Genomic DNA, 26,689 nt, shown 5'->3' with positions numbered 1-26,689 from the left:
ATGGGCGGGGGTTATGCTAAGACAGTGGGAAGGCAGTGCTGAGTTTTGTGAGACACTAAGGGGAGACACAACTTAATTGACATTATGACACGGATGGTGAGTGAGGGGCTAATGCTATAGGAGGTCCATTGAGCTGACCTGAGTTCAACTTGGGTCCAAGGCAGGACAGGCCCCCTTCCTCCCAGGGGCTGTCTTGGGTGGATTTGGGGTGGTGACTGGCTGGAGCTGGGCCACAAGGACTGTGGTGGAGCACCTGGCGCCAGCCCTGTTTTTGATGGGCTGAAGAAGAGGTTGGGGTGGGGCTTGGTAGGGGTGGGAAGGGCCCTCTGAGAAGCCCCTCCAGGGCCCTAGATTTGGAGACAAGCAGGTGTTCAGAGCAAACTTCCTCCTCCCCCAGCCCCCCTCCCCCTGCAGCCCCTTCTATTTATAGCGCTTCCTCTCCAGATCTGTGCACTTGAAAAGTGCCCTTGAAACACACACAAAAGAGAAAAAATTCTGAAAAATGTCAAACCACAGGTCCTTTCCCCACTCTTCTTTTAAGTTTCTAGGTTTGTACTATTCCTGGTTGACCCTAAAGCAAACAAGGTCAAATGGGTCGCCCCGGGTTTAATAGTTTCAGAAGGTGCTGGTTGTTGGGTCCTGGCTCCTTCTGCAGCCTACTGGGGCCAACTCAACGAGCAGGGGACATGAGATCCTTTCTCACCAATAACATGTGGGGCCGCGAAGGTACGGTCCCATCTAATCCATAAGTTTGAACAGATCAGCAGCAAAGATGGCGAGATGGGAGCTGGAAATCATGCTGAATCGGAAGCCAGGATGTCATGGTATAGTTCAAGCAGTGTTTGGAAGCATCACTCACTCTCGGTATATTTTCTACTCTGCAAGTTAAGAGTTGAACTAGAACCATGTTTTACAAACTTTTTTGACCCAGAGCACACACAACTGTAACAAAAGTTCCACAAAATAGTATTTGTGCTATGATGCATTTTCTTTTCTGTTTCGTTTCATTTATATTCTATTTCATTTTTTAAAAATTCTGATCATGGCCCACTAAAATGATTTCAAAACCCACTATAAATAGTTAAAACGGGAAATTTTATGTTAGGTATATTTTATCATAATAAAAAAATTGTTTTAAAGCCCACTTTGGATTTCAACCCAATGGTTGAAAAATACTAGACTATCCAATATCTAAATTCTCCTCCAATTATTATTTTTTAAATCTACTTGTGCGATCACAGAGGAAAAATTCCTCTTTGATAAAAACTTAAGTTAAAATTCTTCTCAGAGAATTAAATACTTTTTCTCCTTTGCTCTCTTTTTTCTCTTTTTTTTATTTTTACATTTTTTTTGAGGAAGATCAGCCCTGAGCTAACATCTGATGCCAATCCTCCTCTTTTTGCTGAGGAAGACTGGCCCTGAGCTAACATCCATGCCCATCTTCCTCTGCTTTATACGTGGGACGCCTACCACAGCATGGCTTGTCAAGTGGTGCCATGTCTGCACCCGGGATTGGGACCGGTGAACCCCGAGTGGCCGAAGCGGAACGTGTGCACTTAACCCTGCGCCACCGGGCTGGCCCCCATCTTTTTCTCTTTTAAATATCAGCTAAGGATGGTAGAGCCTAAAGCTGAACACATCCCACCCTGAGGCCCAGCAGTCCTGCCCTGGGCAAATCCCAGTGGAAATGAGCACACATGTTCACCAGAGACGTGTTCAGAAATGTTCCCAGCAGCGCTTTTATCATAGCCTAGACTGCATACAACTCAGATGTTCAGCAAGAGGGAAATGAATGAATAAGTTCTGGCACATCACAGAGGAATATGGACAGCAACGGGAGTGAACGAGCTACAACTATTAACGGCATAGTGAGTCACACCAAAACAGCGTCGAGCAAAAGAAGCCAGAGCTGAAAGCCCAGACTGTGTGTTTCCATTTATATAAAGTTCAAAACCAGGCAAAACTGCTCTAGGGCATAGTGCTAACCTGGGGAGGCAGTGACTGGAGGGGGCTTCTGGGTCCCTAGAACGTTCTGGGTGATAGTGCACGGGCGTGTTTACTTTATGAAAATTTGTCGAGTCTATGGTTTGTGCCCTTTTCTGTAGGCAGGTTATATCACGTAAGTATGTTATATTAAAAAGCTTGCTAAGAAAGACAACGAAGGGTTCAGGAGAGACCCCTTTTGGGTTCAACCTCTGCAAGAGGAAAGCCTCAGCAGGAAGAATGCATGGTTCATCCCGCCCCCACGTGGGCTCTTGGTGACGGAGGCAGGCGGCACAGGCCCAGGGAAGGACGGCATCCCCAGCCTGCTGGAAGAGTGTGGGTCTAATGCAGCCACTGCAGTGTTGCCTCGTTTAGTTGGTTCTGCGGTTTTTCAGCTATAGGCTCATCAGTGAAGTCAGACTGCACAGGAGGGTCCCAGCTCGGGGATGATCAGGATGGGGCTTGGGGGAGCCCAGGGATCTCCCCAGGAATTGTTTTTCTGACTAAATCTCTCCTGGGGGCATTTTCTTGTGAAATTTTTGTGAAGGATCTTCGTTGCCTGAACCACCCATTTGGCATTTCCCTTGCATTCTCGGTTAACGTGCAGGCATGTGGGCTTTGTCCCCACAGCCTGAAGCAAGGGTAGGTTTTCTCTTGGATCATCCACTGTGCCCCGCATCGTGCCATATGCATGAAAGGTGCTTAAATAACATCATTGACTGAAAGAGAGAAAGGAGAAAGAATTCAATTAAATTGCAACTTCCTCTTGAAGAAAGAGTCCAGTCTTGAAGAAGAGGGAAGAGAAAATCCACTTGGTTCTGGGTAACCAAGGGCCACTTGCATCCTCGGGGCGCTGTGTGCAGTGGGCGACACGCACACCTTGCTCTTGAAGAGTGTTTGCTGGGGAGGCCGTAGGCTGCTCTAGACGTCAGTGCCGCCCGTAGCTACCTGTGTGACTGAGGATGACTCACTTCACCTCTCTGGCCTTGCTTCCTCATCCTGCAGTGTGGGAGGATTGGACAGGAGGCTTTATCGGGTTCCTCTATCTGGTGACTCCATGAGACCAAGGGAAGACAGAAGGGATGGCTTCTCACGCCTGTGTCCAGCACCACCTGCCTCTCAGTGACCTGCGGGTATCTCCACTTCCCACACAAACTAAAAGCTCCTGTGCGGGTGGGTGTGTCTTGGACTGTGCTGCATCCCTGCCTCCGTGGCTGGCGCAGGGAACAAAGCAGATGCTCAATGAATCCTTGCAGGAAGAAGGCTTTGATGAGGTGGGAAGACGAGCCAATGAGAGCTGTGGTAGGCTGCTTCGGGACAGCAGTACCTGATCACTGCTCCCGTGTTCAGTGATCGTTTCCCAAGCACCTCTTTTGGGCCAGGCCCTAGAGAGACTGAGATGCATGAGAGCTGTCACTTCCTGCAACAGCTCACAATCCAAGAGAGGTACTCACTTATAGTGTACTAATATACAGACGCGTAGGGTGGAGTGGGAGGTCAGAAGAAGAGCATCTACATTAGGTGGGGGGTGGAGGCAGTCAAGGTGGACTGCCTGGAGGAGATGGTGCCAGACCTGTCTTGAGGGGGGATGAGTTAAGCAGAGTTGACCAGGATGCGACGGAGAGGAAAATGCACTCCAGGCAGACAGAGTAGCAAAGACCAGGTCATGGAATTAGGACCGTGTCCTGGAGAAGAGTAGAGCCACTGTGCACTTTAGCAGACCCAGTCCTGCAATGGGATGAAGAGGGCAGAGTGAGTGGAGAGTCAAGGTTGAGAGCCCAGACTGGGAAACAGGCAGCTGCGGTGTCTCCCCGGAGAGAGACGGCGAGGCCTGGACTATAGAAACTGCCTGGGGCGTGTTGTGGAGACTTGGGGATGGATGGCACGTTGAGGGAAAGCGAGTGAGGCATGCAGGATGGCCTTGGCAGTGTGCTTTGTGGAGACGGGCCAATCCAGGAGGTGGAGTGGGTCTGAGGGTTGAACACGTGGGTCTGATCCCAGGGTACCCAGGCAGTGGCCGGCAGACAGCCAACACTTGAGTCCCGGGCTGGAGGGACAGACATGGTCAGCGGTGTGGTCATCTTTGGTTTCCCGGTGTTCCTCCCCAGCCCTGGGCAGGATTCCACCTCCCGGCCCTCTTGGAGGTAGGAGAGCCACGCGGCTTGTGTGGGCCCAGGAAGCACGGGTGAAAGTGACCCACAGATGCCGGGCACAGCTCTTTCTTTCTTCCCTGCCTCTGTGGCAGGAGATGTTTGGCAAATTCTTTCTCATCCTCATCCTTCATCTCTGGAAAACCTCCCCGACTGCTCAGGACCCGGAGCAGCCTCTCCCAGGTGTTCCCTTAGTGCCCTCAACTCACTCTCTCCACGGCATCTGTCTCTCCAGAGGTCTCGCCTGTCTGTTTGTCTGTCCACTTTCCCAAGAGGGAGGATTTCGTCTCCCTAGCTAGTTCTGGAAGTTCAGGAAATGTGGGCATTCGCTATGGACCAGTGAGTAAATATGTTATTTAAGTATCAATGATTAAATGGATTAAAAATGTCTGCACCCACCAATTCTTTTCCTCCTCATCACTTTAAAAAAAAGGAAAGAAAGGCGTTGGCTTTACAGAGCCCCAGACGTTGGCTGTACCCTGAACCAAACCACACCATGCTGCTCTGCGCATGCCTGGGGCTGAAGACGCCCCTGGAACACAGACGTACAAACCACAGAGATGAGATAGGGACGTCATCCTTGCTTTCCCTGGCCAGGCCCAGATTGCGTCAGAAATACTGCCCGGTGAGGCTGCTTCAAAGGTAACGTGCAGGGTGGCTGCCGAGCTCAGACATCACCAGCTGCAGCTGCAGGGGCTCCACCGGGCCCAGAACAGCAGCACCGAGTCTTCGCGTCCTTCAGATCTGGAAGACTTTGTTCCTCGGCCACCTCCCTACCTCCAGCCCCAGCTGCAAACTCCCTGTAATTGAACCCATCAGAAGCACCTGGACCTCTGATGCAATTGGCTGTGTGGCCCTAGACAAATCATCTAACTTCTCTGAGCCTCATTTTCCTCATCTATAAAATGGGGACAATCATGCCTCTTTGTGGGTGAAGTGAAGTATAAGTAAATGGAGGTAAGAGTGCCTGACACAGAGTAGGTCCTCAGTTAAGGCCGCCATTATTGTTACTGTTATTGCCGTTGGTTTGCTGGGCCCCGGTGAGCAGGCTCTATTCAGGGCCACCTTTTCCTGTGACGTGGACCCCTCAGATGAAGCCTAAGGATCCTCGTCAGAGTAAAGTTTTTAAATGCATAAAGTAACATACAAAACATTACAAAAAAGCTCTCAAATAAAATACAGTGATCAAAGTGTTAAAAAACAGATTTTTGGTAGAATGCTACATATGATTTTTTATTAACTCATAACAGCTGTAATTTCAAAGTAGTGAAGAGCATAAATTATATTTCACGGTACCTGAATCACCTGTGACAGGCTAGGAAAAGATCCATGATTTCCATCAGGGACAAAGTCACAGGTCCACTTGGTACCTCTGGGGCTGGCTGCGCTCCCCTCCCTGAAGCGCCACAGGGCAGTGAGGGCCTAGTGAGAGGAGAGATGGGATGTTTGCCCACCGGGTGCACAGGCTTCCGGCCCTCACGGACTAGACGAAGCTCCGTGCCTTCCCGCTAGTGGCCCTTTTAGCTAAGAGCCCACTGCAGCATCTACCCTGTGGAACTCATCAGCTGGTTGAAACAAAACAGCCCAAGACAGTGTGAGATGCAGTGCACACACAGGCGACAAGCACGGGACGGTGGACAGAAAGGAGTGGCCAGTGGGGCTGCTGCTCACATGTATACCAGGTGATAAACGGGCAGGACAGTGATCGCCTCGTAAGGGGTCTGCCAGATTCCAGCCCAAACACATGTGAAGAGACCCACCCACATGTTTGAGTGAACCCGGCGAGGGCCCTCCATGCGTTTTCCAGTCACGTGTGCACTTGAAGGGGACCAGAATATGCCACTCAGACATGCCACTTTGGTATAAGCATTATTTTGATCTGAAAGCAATTAAGAAATAACAGAAGAAAAAAATCTCTCTGCTCTCCTCCATTCGGTTAGAAGCAGGACATAAACCTCCATTTGTGAAGGTGTTTCACTCTCCCTGCAGGGAGCGAACAACTTGCAGTTGTCTGGGAGGACTCTAGCCTCTAGCCCGGAGCCGACAGAGAGGAACCTGTGTGACAGACCCCACTCATCAGCCCTTGTCTTCCCTTAGTTTTCCCATATATTTATGTCCTCCCTTTTCCTCTGTCTTGTTGAGTCTCCGCCATTTATGGCTTGTTGTTAAAATGCTATATAAACTGCTCGGCCTATCCACTCCTTTGGGTCCTCACTTCTTTTCTATGAAGTCTGCTGCCACGTAAAATTATTACCATCACGTAAGTGTGCATGCCTTTTCTCCTGTTCGTCTGTCCTCTGTCCGTTTAGGTGGCAGAGCCCCAGCCACTGAACCAGGAGGGTGGAGGGAAGTGTTTTCTTCCGCTGTGCACACACGCATTGATGGAGCTGTGCCTGGCTCCACGCTGGCTCTCAGGAAACGCTTGTTGAACAAATCATGAATAAACACAAGGTGGGGGCATTCTATAATTTTTGGCCCTTCTTAGGCCTTCCAGGTCTCTCCTTTTTTTTTTTTAAAGATTTTATTTTTTCCTTTTTCTCCCCAAAGCCCCCCGGTACATAGTTGTATATTCTTCGTTGTGCGTCCTGCTAGTTGTGGCATGTGGGACGCTGCCTCAGCGTGGTTTGATGAGCAGTGCCATGTCCGCGCCCAGGATTCGAACCAACGAAACACTGGGCCGCCTGCAGCGGAGCGCGTGAACTTAACCACTCAGCCACGGGGCCAGCCCCAAGGTCTCTCCTTTTAATAGGAGAATCCTAAATGTCTCGAGGACGTAGAGGAAGGTTCTCCTGGGGTTTGCGATCCGTTAAGGTTGGGCGCCCCTGGAAACTGCATCAGCTATTCCTTCTGGGGGTGGTGGGAGGGAGTTTCTGGTGAGAGAGGGCTTCTTTATGAAACGTCTCTCCAATGGGCCAGGAGCTTTGGGGGACATCTTTTAGGACCCAGTCTACACAAGGGAAAAATCAGGTCCCCTGGCCGTCATCAGTGGGAGGCCAGTTAGGGGAGTGTGTTGATCCACAGTCTAGACTGGGGGACACCTAGGCACGTGGATGTCATGCCCGAGACACAGGGGTCTGGGAGGGAATGTTTCAGGCCAGGCTAGAGAGCAGCTGCCGACTGAAGGGGCCTTCCCTCGGCGCTCAAAGAGAATGACACACATGTTCTGATGACAACAACTTAGGAGTGAGGCACAGCTGTAATCAAAGGATGCAGGGTGTGATGCATCATTTATTAGCCAGCAGTGTAGTAGGGAAAACCATCCTCTGGGAAATGAGAGGACGAAAGGAGCAGTGACCAGTCTCGGCCTCCCCTACGCCGTGCCCTGTGAGGGAACACCGGGTTTAATTTGCCACCCAGCCTGTCCAGCCTCTGCTGGGCGCCGCCCTCGGGAATGCTGTGTCAAAGCGCCCTGCCTGGATCACAGGAAATCCTGGGAAACCCTGGCCAGGCCGCGGCTCCCCTCCACTTTCCTGCACGGCGGAGGCTGAGCTTGTCAGGGTCCCCTGATGGCACTTCTTGCTTTACCTGCTCATTACTCCCAGCTTAGAGGGGGAGAATGGTGGCTGCTTTTGAATTCCTGACACTGGTGGCTTGATAGTCACATCTATGGTCTAAATCTCAGCCTGTGGGGGGCACAGAAATGGAACAGAAAGGAAATTTGTTCCCAGAGCAACTTCCCATCCCTCCCTCCTTCTGGGGCACTGTGGGGGACAGGCCCGGTGGGGAGGCTGTGGCTGAGCATGCACGTCCTGTAGCAAGGAGATCACCATACCTGATACCCTGGGCTTTTTGCTTTTTTCTTTCTTTTTTTTCAGCAGGGGTGGGTGACAGGAGGAAGAGTGTGGAGTCTATGCGGTGAACTCATTCAATTCCTGCAGAGGGGTGAGCGCACAGGGCACCTTCGATGCTCTGGGGCCACCTAGGAAGGCAGCTGACCACTGGCCAAGGCTCTGCTGGGCTCCCCGTGCATCGTCCTTGGGGAGCAAGGTAAGTCGACCAGAGGTGAGCCTCCTCAGGGCAGGAGAAAGGTGCTGGGGCTCCGAGAGGAAGGCTCAGATTCTAGCTGCTCGTCACCTACCCTCTTTCTGCTTCTATTGTCAGTGGGGAGAGCGTCCCTACCCGACCCCAGCTCATCAGCCAGGGCCTCTGCCATCTTTGTCCAGGCAGAAGGACAGGACAGGCTGGAAGGATGGAAGGCTAGCGTCAGCCTCATGTCACTGAGCAAAACCTGCTGATGGGACCAAGTTGCCTTCACTGGTCAGACCCTGGGCCATAACTTTTAGAACGCTCTGGAAGCCCTTTTGATAATTCTTCCCTGCAGGGTTGCACTAAGGGATAATTCCTTAATAGGAGCACACCTTGCCCTCCACAGTCACAGCTCTGCGAGTCTCAAAAGGCAAATACACGTGTGAGGCGCGATGCAGTGCTAACTTTGTATTACAGCATAAAAACCACTACTGGGTCATTCCCTAAGAGCAGACGGGATGGGGTGGGGGACTAGGATGCTTGTGCTTGTTGGGGAGAACCTGTGGGCTGGGGATGAGGGGTGCAGAGGGGGGCTGAGGAGCACCTTCGGGCAGGTATGGTCCAGGGCCCACAGAGCACAAACCCCACCGACCGGTTCCAGCGCTGGGCAGTTGTGCCCACTTGTGGGGGAAGGCATTCACGCTGAGGTTCACACTCACATCTATAAGCCAGGGGATGGGATCAACCAGCAGCAGGGGGCACAGGCTGCCCAGGTTAGGGCTCGAGAGCATGTCCCTCTCTGGATGGCTCCTATTTTCATCTGACCTCCTGAGACTCACAGCTGTGACAGCACCTGCCCGTCCCTCCTCGGGGCGTGGAAGTGACTTGTCTTTGGGTGTCCCTGGGAAGGGGGACCATGGGGCTTCCAGCAGGACCCAATGTCCAGAGCACTCATTTTGAGCCAAGATACCAAAAAAGGAAAAAGACCATGAGAGGCCTGTGGGCCGCGATCACTGAAGCTGCAGAGGTACAACCGAGGGGTGTGAGTCACCGTGGGAAGCGCACCTGAGAGCTGTCCTCAGATGCTCCGCAAGCACCGAGGGGGGAGGGCACGTGAATTCTGCAGAGGCTGGGGTTTCGAAGAGGAGGCGGCAGTCAGCGGGGCCCGAGGGGTTGTACTGTGCCAGGCAGCAAAGGGGGGGACCCAGGCACCCTCGGCTGAGGAAGCAAGAGGGCTGCAAAGTGAGCCCTGAGACCCCAGTGTTGCTGTGATGGGGAGAGGCCCCGGAAAACCAGGAACGGGGGCAACTGCCAAGGGTTGAGGTCTCCTTAGGAGCCAGTCCCATCCCTTTGCCCTGTGAATCCTCAACAAACAGGGAAAGAGACACACGATTTTCAAACAGGCGTCAAGCAGCCACTCTGTGACTGGAGAAGTTGATTCTAGAAGGTGAGTTGACCTGTGGCTGAGATCCTCCTGAGCTAAACTGGCCTCTTGGGACGGCTCTTCTTGGTCTGCTCAGGCTCCTACACACATCGGGGTGCACAGAAGCCCCCTCCCCACAGCCTCCACCTGAGGGCCGAATTGTTCAGGGAAGGAGCGATGAGGAAGAAGAGCCTTCCCAATCCATTCAGAGCTGGCAAGACTCCTGGGAGAGCATTGGAGCTTTTCTTCCCTGGAAGGGCTTATTCCAAAGGGCAGCAATTTCAATGGGGATACGATTCCCAGGGCCACGGCATTGGCCTGTCCATCCCTGGGGTGCCCAGATCACACCTCCACAGGGGTGTGAGTGTGTGTGAGAGAGTAAGAGTGAGATGTGAGAGTGAGTGTGTGAGTGCCCTGTGTGTGAGCATGAGAGAGGGAGTGCAGATGCCTGTGTGAGCGTGTGTGAGTGTGTGAGGGGAGGAGCAGCTGCTTCCTCAGGCCAACTCCCCCAGGGCAGGCAGGAGGCCGTGCTGGGGCACTTTCTCCAGCTCTGAGCAGATCTGAATCTCTCTTCTCAGAGAATCAGAGCCAAGGGCTTCTAGAAGGACTGTGGTCAGAGCCCTGGGTGGGGAGGCGTGAAGGGAGGTGTTCCTTTCCCTGGAGGGTCCATCCTTAACTCCTGAGCTGGGCAAAGTGCTCCAAAGACCCTGCCTTCCTGCTCCTCCCATTTGTCCTCCTCGACGTGCCCTTCCCTGGAATCAGCTCAGGGACTAAGGGTCTGAACAGGTGAGACGCACCTTTCCATTTCTATCCTCAAACCCTGGCCAAGGCGGCTCCTTCAGTGCAATTCCAAGGCAATTCCACATGCCTCTTTATGTATTTAAGGGCTTGGAGTACTAGGAAAAAAACCCTCTTGTGTGAGTCTAATTTGTAAATAGAAAGAACAATATAAAACAAAATAGCAGAAGGAGAATTGCGTGGGTTTCAACAAGTTTATTATTGTACTGAAATTTTACCCCATCAAACTGAGTGGAAAGACAAGTATAAAGAGTGCTCGTAATGGCATCTCTATTTGGCAGTTTTTCACCTGCCTACCTTACCTTTTCGACCAGAGCATAACTTTCAGACGGTAAAGACTCGATTCTTTTCTGTCTTCTGAATATAACGAGTAGCTAGCATAGCACTTGGGAATTTCTTGATAAAATTTAAAATATGTTTTTAATTCTTTTTTTAGGGAGTCTATCTAATCATCTATCTGTCATCTATCTTCTATCATCTCTATCCATCCATCCATCCTCCTGAAGTTGAAAGGGCTTTTCAGTGCTCCCATCTCTACTGTTCACTGACTTTCCATTTGAATAGAGGCCCTTCTCCATCTGCAGAGACTAGACAGAGCTTTCTCTGTCTAGGTTGAAACGAGGAACATTCTACAGCAGTCTCTCACCAGCCAGCCCCAAATTGGTAAAGGAGGGGACAGCTGTGTCCTGACTCAAGTGAGGTTTAGGGGCTCACAGAGCTGGTGCCCTCAAGTCAACATCTGGCTGCAGAAGTTCAGCATTCTCGACCTGGATCTCTGGTCCTGGTTCTATGAGCTACTGTGACCCTTGAGCAAACCACACACCCTCTGTACACCTTAGTGTTTACATGTGCACCATGTGGACAATCGCACAGCCCCCACCGCTGTTTGGAGAGCATTGGGCAGACCCACTCCAGCATTTCTCCTTGTCACAGTGAGGAAATTAAAAGTTAAAGGATGATCAGAATGCAGACGATAGAAATGGAGGGATGTAAAATGAAGGCAAGGCTAATACAGCAGACTGGGAAAAATGGGTTGGTAATAGGAACAGGAACACATACACATTTTTGACAGACAACTGAATAGAAAAGAGGACAAAACATTTATACAGGGACTTGATAAAGAAGATATCTAAAGGGCCAATAAACATGTGAGAAGGTGCTTAATGTTGGTGGTCATCAGGGAAATGCCAATTAAAATCACAACAAGATACCCCTGCAACCACCAACATGGCTCACCTGAAAAAGACTGATAACACCAAATGTTGGTGAGGATGAGGAGCCACGGGAACTCTCATCCACTGTCGGGAGTATTAAGAGCAGCTACTTTAGCAAGCTGTTTGCCAGGACCTGCTAAAGCCAAACACGTGTAGAACCTGTGACTCACCAGTTCCACTGCTAGCTGCACACTCAGCAAAATGTGTGTTTGTTTCACCAAAGACATATGAAAGAGCATGCAGAGCAGAACTTTATAGACTATCCTCAAACCGGAAACAAACGTTCATCAACAGCAGGGTGGATAAATAGATGGTGGCGCATTCGTACAATGGAATACCGTACGGCAATGAGAATGAGCAAACTATGCTACACCTGACAGTGTGGGCGAGTCTCCCAATGTTGAGCCAGAGAAGCTATATGTGCAAAATTATACGTAGACATAGTGCACGATTTCATTGGTTTGCAGTGCAGAAGCAGCCAAAGCTGAGTTGTGATTTTATAAGTTAGGATAGTGGTTACCCTTAGTGGAGGCAGAGGTTGCAGTGGGCAAAGGAGAGCTTCTAAGGGGCCGGTGAGGTGTGTTTCCTAATCTGGGTGCTTATCACACAGATGTTCATGGTTTAAAAATCGTCAAGCTGTATTTTGATGATTTGTGCACATTTTTGCACGAATGTGTTGTGATTTTGAAATAGCTGTGAGTTCTTCGATGTTCCTCCTATGGTGAGGTGGGATTTATGTCCCCTTCTTTTCATTCTGGGTGGGCTCATGACTCGCTTGTAACCCACAGGAGGCTCTGGAAGTGAGGCTGCCACACTTCCAAGGCCGGGTCAGGAAAGGTGAGGCAGTGCTTTGAAGTGCATGTACTAACAGAAAATCTGAGGTTCAGCAAAGCCAAGATCAGGAGATGACTGCCATTGAAAATGAGAGTGTCTTCCTCACAGAGCCCAAGAGGGGGCACACCACACCACAGAGGGCCACAGGGGGAAGCACTGGGGTGGGTCAGGAGACAGAGGGAGAGGGGCAGAAATGTGGGCAAGAGCCTTTATTGTGGTTTCTGTGGGAAGAAACAGCCGAGACAGGGGAGTCAGGCTTCGGATTGGCTAGTTTGAATCATCTCAGTGGGCTCTGGGGCATACGGGCTGCCCCTAGTTGTCTGGTATCTGGCTCTGGGCTGATTAGGGCAGGTGGACAGTGGCCCAGAGTGTGAGGCCCTGATAAAGGAGTGGTTGGACTGCGGCTCTGGAATGGTTGGTTTGCATTTGAAAGTACACTCAAAGGAACTGGCTAACCCAGGGAGGGGCAGTGCCTCCAGGGTCAGCAAGGCCCCAAGATGTCAAAGCATCAGAATGCAGAAAATGAAAGGCGTGGTTAATACACGGAGCTTCTCTCCAGTTTCTGGGATACTTCCTTTTGGTGCCTGAAGCAGCTGTGTAAGAAATCTAATCACCTACAGGCCTCCATGCTGTGAGGAACCCCAAGTCTCATGAGGAGCCCCTGCTGAGGCTCCAGCCAAAAGCCAGCCTCAACCACCACACATGTGAGTGGTCACCTCCAGATGGTTCTAGTCCCTGTCACTGAGTAACCCCCCAGCTGCTGACTCTTCCAGCTGAGGCTCCCAACAGTGGGAAGCAGAGAAAAGCCATTCCCACTGTGTCCTGTTCAAAACCTGACCACGAGCATAAGAAAGTATGTTTTAAGTTGCTAAGTTTTGGGGGTCAATTTGTTACACAGCAGTAGTAACTGGAACAGTATGTTACGCTTCAATGTCGTGTTTACTTAAAGAGGTATGTTTTTCACGTGCGTGTTGCCTCAGTAAAGTATGAATTATTGCTATAAAGAGGCATAACCCCACAGAGTCATATTACATTTTAAATTTTTTATCTCCCCAAGGACCTCTATGACATGGCTTCCAGCATGGCTGACCCAAACAGCATCCCCTACAATGCCAACTTCTGCCTTCCTCACCACCCACCCCGGGCGGCCAGTGTGACACTCTCTCTGTTCTACACAGCCCTCTTGGTCTTCAGCACCCTGGGAAACATCCTTGCCCTCTACCTTGCCTGTCAAAAGGACAAGAAGATCAACTCAACAGGTGTCTACTTGGTCCACCTGGCAGTGTCCGACCTCCTGTTCGCCCTGGCCCTGCCTGGAAAGATCACCTATTATGCGCTGGACTTCAGCTGGCCTTTTGGTGAGGCGCTTTGCAGGCTGACAGCGTTCATATTCTATGTGAACACCTATGGGGGCATCTACCTCATGACGTGCGTGAGCGTGGATCGTTACCTGGCTGTGGTCCGCACCCAGCAGTGCCCCCGGCTCCGCAGTGCCGGCCGAGTAAGGCTGGTCTGTGTGGCTGTGTGGGCCCTGGCATTTTTGCAGACGGCACCCCTGCTTTTGGTCTCCATGACCAAGCCTGTTGCGGGCAAGCTGAGCTGCATGGAGTACGTCAGCATTGAGGGGGTCCCCTGGCTGCCCTTCATGGTCCTAGTGGCCTGTGCTATAAGCTTCTGTGGGCCAGTGGGGATCATACTATTTTGCTACATGAAGATCACCTTGAAGCTGTGCAGGACAGCCCGGGACAACCCTCTGACAAGCCAGAAAGGGCATCCTCGGAGGGCCTGCCTGCTCACTCTGGTGGTGCTGGTCACTGTGGTTGTGTGCTTCAGCCCCTACCATCTCAACGTCATCCAGTTCATGGTGAGAGAGGTGCTCCGCCCGTCCTCCTGCCCCGAGCAGAGGGCTTTCAAACTGTCCCTTCAGCTCACCGTGTCTCTCATGAACATGAACTGTGGCATTGACCCTATCATTTACTTCTTTGCATCTGCACGTTACAGGAAATGGCTCCTGGGCATTTTAAAATTCAGAGCATCAGCATCCTCCTCCTCCTCCTCCCTGGGAAAAGCTTCCTCAGAAACACAAAGTGTCAACCAGACCGGTGGCTCTGTGCCCTTCCAGGAGAATCAGGTCTAATGGGCCACTGGCTTTAAGATTGATCTAGGGAGCACTCCAGGGTTGGGGGCCTGAAGCTTATACAATTTCGGGGTGAGCTCTTTAAGAAAAAGAAGACAAAGGGGCTTTCCCAGTGGTGTGGTGGTGAAGTTCACACACTCCGCTTTGGAGGCCCAGGGTTTGCAGGTTCGGATCCTGGGCACAGACCTACACACTGCTCATCAAGCCACGCTGAGGTGGCGTCCCACATGCCACAACTAGAAGGACCCACAATTAAAAATAATACACAACTATGTACCGGGGGCTTTGGGGAGAAAAAGGAAAAATAAAATCTTAAAAAAAAAAATTAGATGTAGAGTCCTGGATGGTAAGCTAGAGACTTAAAGCTTGAATTCCATGAGCTTCACGATGACTCCACTTCTAATGTATCCTAACAATGCTGGAGCTCCTCGGCCTCTTAACGGGTCCGTGTGCCATTTCTTCTGGGAAAGCAGTATTTTCACAATAAATGCAGACAAGACCAAAAGAATCCTTGGCTGAGTACTATATCAACAATTCAGTCTATGTTTCAAATCTGGGGAGGCGAAATGTTATAAAGAGCAAAAATACCCCTCCCCCCAAAACAAAGTTTCTAAAAACTTAGTGTTAACATTTACAAAAATGCCAGGTTTTCCTGAAAAGGTCAGAAAACACAGGAGGATGAGCACCAAGTTATTGACCTGGAGGGCTCTGGGGTCGGGGAGAGGGAGTGACAGGTGAGGGACTTGGTGCTTACTTTTGTGTGAAAGTTTGAGTCTGGTGCGATGGGAAGGCATTCTTGTATTCCTTGTGTAACTGGGAGCAACGTTGGAGAAAGGAAAAAAGTCAGAAAAGCAGGTGCAATTTTTTCATTTGTTTTGTGAGTGTCAGAAAGTGCTTATCCATGTAAGTGTTGTTTAATTAGGTCAAAACAAACCTTCCATTGCACCTTCTCGAGGTGAAAGCAATATAGACAGCACTTCAACTTGGGCAATTTTCCATTTTGTAAAATAAAATGTACGTCTCTCTGCGAAAGTGCGAGAGCACCAGGGCCCTCCCTGGTCACCCTCTGTTCCTCGCTCTGTCCCCATAACCTTCAAGTTGGATGGGGTCCTCTGTGAAGTCGTCTCCAGTCACTATCCCATAATGATCTCCTTCTGCTCCAGATGATCTCCTCTTGTATCTTGCAATTTCTGACTATGTTTGGGCACTTGATTCTCTTCTGAGCAGAGCTTCCCACTGTGCTCTCTTGAGTGGAGATTGTCTCATGTGGCACCCAGGCTGTGAGTTCCTGAGGCTTGTCTGTGGCCGGGCCCCTCCTCTCTGCCCCTGGCATCACAGCTTGCAGTCCACCGGTAACGAGCGTTAGTGCTCAGTCCCTTCCCACTGGTTCGGGCAATGTGGATAATTTCTCTCATGCAGTCTGGTATGTTGCATCCCATGAAAAGCCCTCGGGAACTCATGTCAGGGCTCTGGGCACGCTCTTCCTCCATTCTGCCCCCATCTCTGGCTCCACTGGGCTCCGGGCAAGGAGGACACTGAGCTTCAGACTTACAGACACGTGGCCATGGGCCCCTGTGGCCAGACTGCTCCAGCACTGAATGTTGGTCCTGGGGCTGTGAAGGCCAGTGCCCACTGTGGATGTGCTTCTTTCCTGCAGGGGGAGGGGTCAAAGGCTTAGAGAATTGGGAACTGTGTTCTTGAGGTCCTATGGCTTCAAGAGGCAGAACTCAGCTAAAGATCCACCCCTGCACCCTGTTGGCCTCTCTCAGTAAACCTCGCAGTGCCCACAGTTTGTGTCCATACCTGGCTGGGGTTGAAGTCAAAGCTCGTACTCCCACCCTGTGTGCACTAACCAGCAGTTATCAAAGGACCTGGAGGCGGCAAGAGGGGGCCCGGACAGCCAGCAGAGTGATGAGGAGCGACGACCAGAGCTGCCTTCATAACCAGGAGGCCCCCTCCTTGGAGAGGGCCAGGCAAGCAAGGCTGCGAGGCCTGCCTCCAGGTGTTACAAGCCCTTCTCGGCCATCCCCTCAAGCGTTTCTCATAACCAGTCACTCTGCAAGTCAGGCCTCTCGGCTCCAAAGCTGCTGGGGCAGGTTTGTTGTGAGCATGCAGAGGCAAGAAAGAGGATGTCATATCCAGAGGAAATTTGGGAACAAAACAGGATCAGGAAAGAGGATAGAGATCACGAGATCCCACAGGACAGCAGCAAGTGGCAGCAGTGCGTTGGGGGAGAGCTGAGCTGAGATTTGCCTTTGGCCGATGGATGGGGATGGCTTTGTTTTCAGACAAGGCGATGACGGGTGTGATTTACAAAGACGGGAAGCTGAGTCCTGGAGGCTCCACTAGCCACGGATGCTCCAAGGCTGAGCTCTGAGCGTGGAATCCTGAGCTCAGGGAGTTAGGAGGGACAAGTGTCCTGTAGAGGATTCACACCTACACTTGAGCCTCATTTTCCTTGTCTGTAAAAATAGGGGCATTTTTACAGACAAATAGGGGTTATTGTAGGGGTAGGGGTGGGAGTGAGGGTGGGTTCCATGAATCAACACATGTGTAAATCATTTAAAACTAAAGAAGACAGTTAAAATGAAAACTGACTGTGGCCACTGAAGTTTTCTGAGTGGGCTGGCACAACCTCTATCAGTAGGATATACATCTAATTATTGCTGGGATGAGAAGGTCCCAATGCCCAGCCACACTCTAGCCCTAGGGCAGTGGTTCTCAAAGTGTGGTCCCCGGACCAGCAGCACCAGCACCACCTGGAGACCTGTTAGAAATGCACATTCTTGGGCCCTGTCCCAGACCTGCAAACCAGGCGCTCTGGGGGAGGGGCTCAGCACTCTGTTTTAACAAACCCTCTGGGTAATCCTGTTGCGTGCTCAAGTTTGAGAACCAGTGGACCTCCGTGGAGCCTCTTGCCAGCATCTCTCTTGCCCATGGTATTGGTTTCCTGGGGCTGCTGTAACAAAGTACCATAAACTGGGTGGCTTAAACAACAGAAATGTCTTCTCTCACAGTTCTGGAGGCTGAGAGTCCAAGATCAAGGTGTCAGCAGGGCTGGCTGCTTCTGAGGCTGTGAGGGAGAATCTGTTCCAGGTCTCCCCAGCGTCTGGTGGTTTGCTGGCAATCTTTGGCATTCCGTGCCTTGTAGAGCAGCATCCCCATCTCTGCCTCCATCTTCACATGGCGTTCTCCCCATGTGTCTCCGTCTTCACATGGCATTTTCTTCTTTTTTTAAGGACACCGGTCATCCTGGATTAGGCCCATCCTAATGGCTTCATCTTAACTGAAAACACCTGCAAAGACCCTATTTCCAATTAAGGTCATATTCATAGGTACCGAGGGTTAGGACTTTACCCCATCTTTTTGGGGGATAAAACTCAACCCATAACACCCATCCATTTCTGAACACCCCTCTTTCCAGACACTCTTCTCTGCGTCTCATCCCATTCCGGACCCCTCCCAGCTCCAAGCCCCCTCACTGCCTCAAAGCACCCCGCAAAGGTGATGTTCGGAGGACAAAGTAAGAGGGATCCGTTTCAAACACTAGCTGGTTAAAAAAAAAGTTTAACTGTCATGGTTTGCTTTTCAGGTCCTATCAAAATGACCCCATGTCAAAATGGAAGCATCAGAGTGACCCCCTTGAAGGGTCTCCCCACCCTCCATGTGGGAACTCAGTCCAGAGGAAGGTATAAGGCCAGGGAAGCCTTGTAAGTTAGGGCTTTGTAATGAGGACCCCAAGTCTCATGCCCTGGGGGTGGACAGATGGTGCCCAACCAACAGAGGTGTCAGGGGATTCTACCATTGGGTGGAGAGGCTCGGGATGACTTCCAAGAATTTTAATCACTCGACATTTTAAGGAGGAAGAACAGAGAGTTTCATAAATCAAGTTCGTAGATACCCAAATGTTCCTATGCGCTCTTGGCTTTCTCCAGAAGCACATTTCCACTGAGAATCACCTCTTCCTTGGCATTGCCACACACCACAAGCTAACCACTTTCCAGCTTTCACTACAGTTTTCTTTCTTACTTCGCCAAGTGACGGTGTACAGGACAGGCAAGAGACCAAGAAGTTCCTCTGGCATGTGAGGGTCGTGGGCAGCCAGGCTTGGGGACACCAACCCTATGGTGCGTGGGTCACATCATACCTCAGGCCACACAAATCCCTCATGACATGGATGCCCTGGTTCCCCTGTAATTGTTGAAATCTTGAAAGTCATTTTTTAATGCCAAAGGCCTACACCACCTTCCAGTGCTCATACTCTTTGATTCCAAGAAGCCCCAACACATGCTTTAGTAGCTCAGCAATGGGACAGGTAGTGGGAGGTAGCCCGTCCCAGGGAAGTGAGGAGCCTCTGTGTGTTTGTTTGTTTGCTAATGCCTGATACTTTTCCCTTTGGTAGGATGCACATACTGAGTAAAGTGTTAAATACTGACTGAGGTAGGACATTGCCAAGAACTCAGTCCCAGTAAACACTGCTTAGCTCGGTCCCCAAGTGTAAAGGGCTGCTCCCCTCGCAAGAGGGGGCAGCTTAGTGGGACGGAAGAGGGCAGGCTGGGGATACCCTGCCTCTCCTGTAATTTACAATTTTGTCTCTGGGCCAGTGCTCCTCTTCAACATTCACTTCTTCATTAATTCATACATTTATCAAGTATGATCCTAGGCTCTGAGGATACAGTGGGAGAATGGAGACATGGCCCCTGAACCTCATGGATCATGTAGACCAGCAGGTGACACATACAGCTGGAACCAGGCAATGACAATACAATGTGTTAAGTATGAAGTGGACATCATGGACTATGGGAGAAGAGCTTAGGGCGACTGTCTGGGAGGGCTCCCATGTTTTGGGCTGGATGACCGGATTGACGGTGGTGTCATTCCTAAGACAGGGGATACGGGATAAGATACAGTTTGGGGGTGGGAGAAGGTGGGCTTGTGTGCACCTGGGACAGGCATGTGGAGGTGTCCAATATAAAGCAGGACATATGAAGCAGAAGAGATGTTTAGGGTGAGGGTGTAGATTTGGGAGGCATGAGGTGGACAATATTTCCAGGGAAAGTTAAGGGAATCTGTTTTAAAATGTAGGTTTTATTTTTACTCAGGTATGGCGAGGTTAACATCAGGAGATGCCTACCATTGAAAAGTTAGTTTGTTACTTACACGGCCCAAGAGAAAGGGCCATGTCACACCCTGCAGGGCCACATGGCGAAGCACCAGCACTGTTCAGGAGGCAGAAGAAGTGAGGGGGAAACGTGGGCAGGATCCTTTACTGTGGTTCCCATGGGAAAGGCACTGCAGGTAAGCAGGCAGAGGATTAGCTAGTTTGAATCATCTCGGCATGCTCTGGGTCTGTCTCTTGTGGTGGGGCACCTGGCCCTGGGGTGAGTAGGGCAGGTGGTCGGTGGCCTGGAATGTAAGAGTCTGATAAAGGAGGTGGTTGAAGGTAAAGTTTCTGGGATGATTGGTTTGCATTTGAAAAGTACACTCACGGGCAAGTCTTTTACTATCTTCAGGAACTGGCTAACCATGTGAGGGGTGGTCCCTGCAGGGTCAGCATGTATCCAGATGTCAAATCAGAATATAGAAAATAAAAAGGCATGATTAATACAGAGGCCTAGGAAAGGACCACGAGGACATCCACATTCAGGGGAGGGAAGCAGCTGAGAAACCCATAGGAGGGACTGAAAAGAGGCAGGAAAACCAGGACGATTGCTGTTACAAAAGCCAAGGGAGATGCAGGAATGAGGAGGGAGTGACCACAAGTCTAAAGAGGGGCCTTGTGTTTGGCAAAAAACTGGCCAATGGGGACAGAAGCCAGATGTCAGTGGGCTGAGGAGAGAGAGGGGGCTGAGGGGACAGGGACAGCAAGTGTCTAAACTTGTTTCAAGAAATTTGTCTCTAAGGGGGAATCAGAGGGGGGTTGGGAAGGTGGGGAGTGGGGGATGGGATCGTTTTTTTTAAAACCAGAGAGAAATTACTATGATTTAAATCCAGGAGGGAAGGAGTCAGAGAAGAGAGTGAAGTTGAAGATACAGAAGAAGAAGGGAGAAGACCATGGGGAGAAGTCTCTAGTGAGGCGCACCGTTTTGAAACAAAACTTTTTTTACGAGGAAAGAAGGATGACAGATGGGTGCAGAGACACATGTACAAATGGACAGGGGCCAGGGGAGGTTCCTCCATCCTCCACCCTGACTCTTTTCCAGTTTGGTGGGAATATTTCCTGACTAAGGTCACCCAGTGCAGTCACAAATTTTAAGTATTTTAAAATCAGACCATAGCTTATTAATATTGTTAATACATTAAGAATATGCCATGAATATGGTGTTGAACAGTTTAGGAAGCAGATCAATGCTCCCCATGGCACCAAACCCCAATGGCAGCCCTCTGAGGTGGGCAGAGCTGGGCAGGAAGTCTTTTCACTGCACAGGAAGGCCACTGATGTCCCTAGTCACACAGCTGATGGGGCCTGAGGGGTTGTGCCTGGAGAACCAGCATTGTCTCACACACCCTGTGCCTCTGTTTATAACTCGGCTAGAAAGCGATGGCTGCCTTAGTTACCTGCCTCCTTTTTGCCCCAGTGATCATCATCATCACGGAGTGGAGTCTGGAGGGTCATTTTCTCAGTGGTAGTGTCCTTACGTCTACCCCAAGGCCTTTGTTATGGGCTGAATTGTGTCTCTCAAATTCACATGCTGAAGTCCTAACCCCCAGTGTCTCAGAATGTGACTGTATTTGGAGATAGGATCTTTAAAGAGGTAATTAAGCTACAGTGAGGTCATTAAGGTGGGTCTTAATCCAATTGGACTGGTGTCCTTATAAGAAGAGGAGATTAGGACATAGACACACACAGAGGGAAGACCACATGAAGACCCAGTGAGGAGACTGCCATCTACAAACCAGGGAGAGAGGCCTCAGAAGAAACCAACCTTGCCAACGCCTTGATCTCAGACTTCCAGCCTCCAGAACTGAGGAAATAAACTTCTGCTGTTTAAGCCCCCCAGTCTGAGGACTTTGTTATGGCAGCCCTAACAAACGAATATACTATTCTTAATCTCTCTACCCAATTTAAGTAAAATAAATGGATCCTGCTCCCTTCTTTCAAACTTCACACCTCCTACCACCTGCTAACAGAAGCCAAAAAATGGCAAAAGTTATCACTTCTACTTATTTTCATAGGCACTTCCAAGAGCTAAAGATGTGTTAACTCTGAAGTGAGTGTGGCATTTATGCTGGGGAGTGAGCCTGCGGTTGTCTTCTAGAAGGTCAGGTGACACCTGACTGTAAGGCTAATGGGTGGCCAGGACTATAGGAGGAACTGTAGTGCCCTAGAGTGTTTTGTGGCCACGGTACCATGGACACGGTACTGTTTTGCTATGCTCTTTCTCCCTAGGTCAAGTTGATGACCCACATTTATTGAGCAGCTTTCACGTAGAGCCCCGCCCATCCTATGGCCTAAAGACTGTTTTCCCAGCTTGCTCGATTACACTACTCTGTTAAGTAGTTCTGCAGAAGTCTGTTAATCTTATCTCTGGTTTTATCCATGTGCTCATCTTTTATATTCACAGAGAGTTCTGGTAAACGTGTGGGGATGTGACTGAGAAGACCAACGGTAACCACCATTCTTTCCATAGCCTCTCTGATGTCGCCCACTTGGGCAGAGCTCACGAACCAGCCAAGTCGGGTGCAGGAGGTGAGAGGTCAGGGGACCTGGAAGCCCCTTCCTTAGGAAGCACGGGCTAGAGAGCTCCACCTCTTTCCTCCAATATTTACAAAGTAAGCCCACCGAGGGCATGCAGGTGCGGTGGAAGGGGATTCCTTCCAGATGGGGACCTCACAAGACACAGGTTGCAGGCCTGCTGGGCCCCAGGGGCCTTGGTGAGTCACTGGCAGTTCTGGAACCTGGCTTCGTGTGCCAAAGGAGGATATTAGTCAAGATGATCGCTGACATCCCTTCCAGCTCTGAGAATGATGTGATTTCTGCCTGCAAGACCAGTAAGTGTAGCCTGGTTTCCCGTGAGTTCATGGGTTTTGCCATGTATCTGTCTTAGCCTATCTTTAGTGGCTTTCTTTTTGTATTCAGAGTGGGTGGCCTGACTTCGATCGCCTGTTCAGCCTTTGGCTGGCATCCACTTACTCATCTGGGAAAACAGTGGCTGGTGTGAGGCCTGGTAAGCACACAACACTGGAGACAGAAATCCGAAAAGAGAGGGGAGGGGAAGAAAGGAGGACAGGGCCAGGGAGAGCAAGATGAGGGATACTGGTTTGGATGCTAAGAAGTCACCTGTAATGTACATCTGGTTCGATACTCTTCCTTGAACCCCTCGCTGTGTGCGACAGGGCAGCTGGCAGCTGGGAGACGAAGCTTGCCCCTCCTGGGGAGGTGAGCAAGACACACGCTCCCTGAGATCTAGGCACTGGGGCTACCGCCGCGCTGTTACTCATTTGTTCAAGCTCAGTGAGGTTCTGGGGGCCACCTAGGAAGCAGAGTAAGAAATCCGGAGCAGAGGCCCCTGAACTTTCTTTATGCTGCCCTTTGGGAGCCCTCTTTGGTGACTCTCCCAATCTGAATGACTTCCTCTTCTATTCTCGCCGATTGTAGCTGTGATAGAAAACCTCTTAGCAGACCCCACTCAGGCAGCTCAGGAGATGCGTGGGTTTGAGCGTCGCCCCCACACACACAGACACACACACACGGCCTGCTCGTGGCCGCTGGTCTCTCCCCAGCCCCTATTCTTCTGTCCCCGTCAGTGAGGTGCTGCGCTCACCGAGAGGCAGCTGTGCTTGTTCCAAACCTTCCTGGGTCAGCTGAGTCAACAGTTATTGAAATTAAATAATTTAATTAATTATCATGTAAACCAATAAAGTACAAAGGCAAAAAGAAAGAGTTGTTTTTATAAGAACTAAGTTGAATGCTCTGAAAAGCTTGATAAAGGTGAATTGCTAACAACCAAACCTGCTGTCAAAATAGGCGTGAGTTTAACAATTAGAAGACATTAGGGGAAAACGTACAAATCCAGGATGAAGCCGCTCTCTGACCGCTTCAGTGAGTTGCAGGAGTGGGTATTTGCTTTATCTGTCATTCCATTCACATTCAGGCCCTCTCTTCCCAGGATGGAGAACAGCTGACCCTGGCATTCCCACTCTTGCTAAGGGAACTGGCTTTTCCAAATATTTGCTTGACTTTTTACGATTAAACAAAATAAATACACTTTTCCTTCTTTAAACAGGTCCTAAGGCAACAGCAGGTGTGGTCATCACATTCAGCTTTGTGCAGATTTAGATACAACATGGCCCCCTTGCTGAAGAGGCAACATTTACCCACTACACCCTCTCTGGGTGCAGACTTTGCCCATTTTGAAAAAGCCTTCTGTGATCCTTGGAGCTTTATGTATATGAAAGCCTGGGGTGTGTCAGAGGTTACAGAAATAAGGGTTTTATAATATCTGCACAGAGAGTACTAGGCTGAACAATTTTCAGACATAATGCAGTACTTTTGTTGAACATCCTTACATAATCTTACAACAATAACGCCATACACACAACTCTCAAGATAGCAAAGGGGAAAATGGACCACGGTCCCCTGTAAAGAAATGAAACAAAAATCTTGTAAAACAAAAAAGTCAGTTATGTGGGCTCCTGGGCTGGGCTGCTCTCACCTGGGGGCACAGCACATCTCTGAAGGGGCCAGAAGAGGCCCTGGAATATCTGGGTCTGGCTACTTGGAGACAGACCCCAGCCCCTGCCGTGGAGCAATCCCAGAGTCCCTTAGACACTTTTGCATTTGGGTGAGGACCAGGGGGTGTCTCCAGGTAGCTGGAGGCTCAGGGTTAGCCCAGGCAGATTTCTAAGAACCCAATCCCCTCTTCCCTTAGGATCAGGGTTCTCTCTCTTCCCTCACGCTCCAAGTCTGCTCAGACTCCCAGGGCAGCTCAGAACAGAGAGGAAAGTCACAGAAATGGCCTGCTTCCCTGGGAAGTTGTGGGCTGGCCTAAAGACACTGCAGGGAGCCTGCAGGCTGGAGTGAGTTTCTGGGACTGCCTGCACTCCTGTCTAAATCTCTCGGGGCTCTGAAATCCCCACAGTATAGGGGGCTCAGCAGACCAAAACACTGCAGTCCATAAACAAAAGTGGTCAAAGCCCTTGTTTCCAGCCAATACGGATCCTCTGTGTTTTCTCTTGTCTGACGACCCTGATCCACCTCCAGGTGCACCTCTAGTGACCATTCTCCTCAGGCTCCCAGCCCCACCAGGGCACCTCATCCTCACTGCCTTCCTTAAGAAGCTAGAAACTACCACTTGAGCTTCTTCAACTTCGCTCTTTAGTTTACAGTTCACCTGTAGTTTCCTTCCTCTGGTTCTGGGGGACCGAAGTGTCTCTCCTGGTCTCCACGGTCAATCCCACCTCGTGGCTCCTGACCACACCCCATCCTGGGCCTAGATCTCAGGGTCTCATCAGTGGCTTGTTTACCTTGACCTACAAGCTGACCCGGGAACAGCCTCTCACCCCTTCCTGCCCCACCAGATTTCCTGGACGTGCATGCAAACCACCCACCTTCCCACCTGTCCTCATGTCCTAGCTCTCGTCCTCTGGAGCCTGCCATCATGGAGCTGACACCACCCTGCCCTGCACCACCTGCCATCCTGATCACCGCTCCAAACGGCCTCACCTTCCTGATGTGGCTGCCTCTTCTGATTCCCCTCCTACTTCCCTTTCTCTTCCTCCATGAGAAGTGCAAGCATTCTTCAAGATTCCATCGGTAACCCTCTTGTCTCCTCTCTCCAAATTCTCAGGCATCCAGTTTCGTCTGTTATCGCCATAGCAGGACCGTCCACCTAGTTCTCCAGTCCCTGCCTCTCTGCAGACTGATTTCCAACCTCCAGGGACACTTCCCCTAGCCTCTCTAGGCCCAAACTGTCCACCACTCCCCCGGACCCAAATCTCTCTGCCCGAAATCCCAACTCTAGCAGAGGCATAAACAACATTTAGCTATTGAGGATTCTCTGTGAGATACGGTATCAAGCAGCTTACTAAATTCACTTGATTCTGGCAATTTTTCTTACACGTAAGACTGCAGTTTCAGAACTAAAATTTTAGTGTAAGCCAGAAAGGCAATTTTGACATTCTGGGTCCATCTCTTTAGAAGGATACTGTATGGGTTACAGGGACTGTGAGGTGAAGAGAATTATCTTGTGATTCTCACAATTTATGACTTAAGCTACCTGATTAAAATAAAACTCAAGTTCATGGTTTAGACACTTTCATTTCCATTTAAGAACAACTGTTGTAGGAATATGAACTCAGGGACTCAGAAAACATTCTAAATGACACCAGAATGCGTTGACAATTTTCTGCTCAATTTCCCTAAAATTTTCACCTTTCTAATCCCAAACTCTGTCCAGGTTTATGAATCAGGACTTCAGGGGCAGGTTTTCCTTTATTTGGGAAACGGGGTTCACTACAGACAATTTTTTCCTTTTTCATCTTATCATTTCACAATCTGGAATCTGCTCACTTGAAAATTAGGCCAATCTGTTACCATTTGCACAAAATCAGAAACCTAAATGATCTTTTCTACATCTTAGGAAATCAAACCAAATGGCTCATTGATGCCCCCCGCTGGCATGCGCCACTGTGCATGGGACACAAACGGTTATCCTTTAGGGGTCCCATCAGCCTGACAGATTTCTGGATGTCTTGTCAAGAGGTGTGAGTGTTCAAACTCCTGCAGTGGGTGGCTGCAGTTTGTGTCAAAATCTGCAGGAAGCAAGAGTAGTCCAGGAATGGGAACTCCTATAAGGCAAAGAAACATGCCCAAGAGTGAAAGGTCAGACATGTGGGAGGGTATGTAGAACAGGGATGTTCTAGAGAGTGGTGACTGATGAAGGGAGAGATGACCTGGCAGCTACATGAAAAGGATGAAAAATAATGAGTCATCACTGGGAATGTGGGACCTTGGCAGCGGTAGGCAGCTGGAGAAGAGGTTGAAAGAAGTCAGGAGAAACCTAAGGGTGTCTCCCAGCTCTGCCACCAAGAGGTATAAGTCCTATGGTCATGCCACCTGTACTGACCTCAATTTCTATTCTCTAAGTTGATGGACTGAAGTAGAGGGTCACAAAGGCTCCTGTGGTGGAACAAGGATCTCTGAAATGTAATCACATTTAGCAGGGAATTCTGACAAAAAAAC

At 50.2% G+C, this 26,689-nt stretch overlaps 1 protein-coding gene across 1 annotated transcript in view; it reads right to left on the bottom strand.

Moving 5' to 3' along the window:
- Positions 1-1,713: 1,713 nt before the first annotated feature.
- Positions 1,714-26,689, bottom strand: part of UBAC2 (UBA domain containing 2) — a 187,259-nt gene continuing 162,283 nt past the window's right edge. The window contains exons 9-10 of the mRNA XM_023621774.2: positions 5,430-5,555; positions 1,714-3,711 (exon numbers count right to left, since the gene is read on the bottom strand). Coding sequence (XP_023477542.1) covers positions 3,697-3,711; positions 5,430-5,555 — 141 coding nt within the window. The 3' untranslated portion in view covers positions 1,714-3,696. The remainder of the gene's footprint in view (positions 3,712-5,429; positions 5,556-26,689) is intronic.

Source organism: Equus caballus, chromosome 17 (assembly GCF_041296265.1).
Source record: "Equus caballus isolate H_3958 breed thoroughbred chromosome 17, TB-T2T, whole genome shotgun sequence".
In the NCBI taxonomy this organism is placed as follows: Eukaryota; Metazoa; Chordata; class Mammalia; order Perissodactyla; family Equidae; genus Equus; species Equus caballus.
The sequence above is the reverse complement of the archived record's forward strand: the minus strand, read 5'-3'. Positions and strand labels throughout refer to the sequence as shown.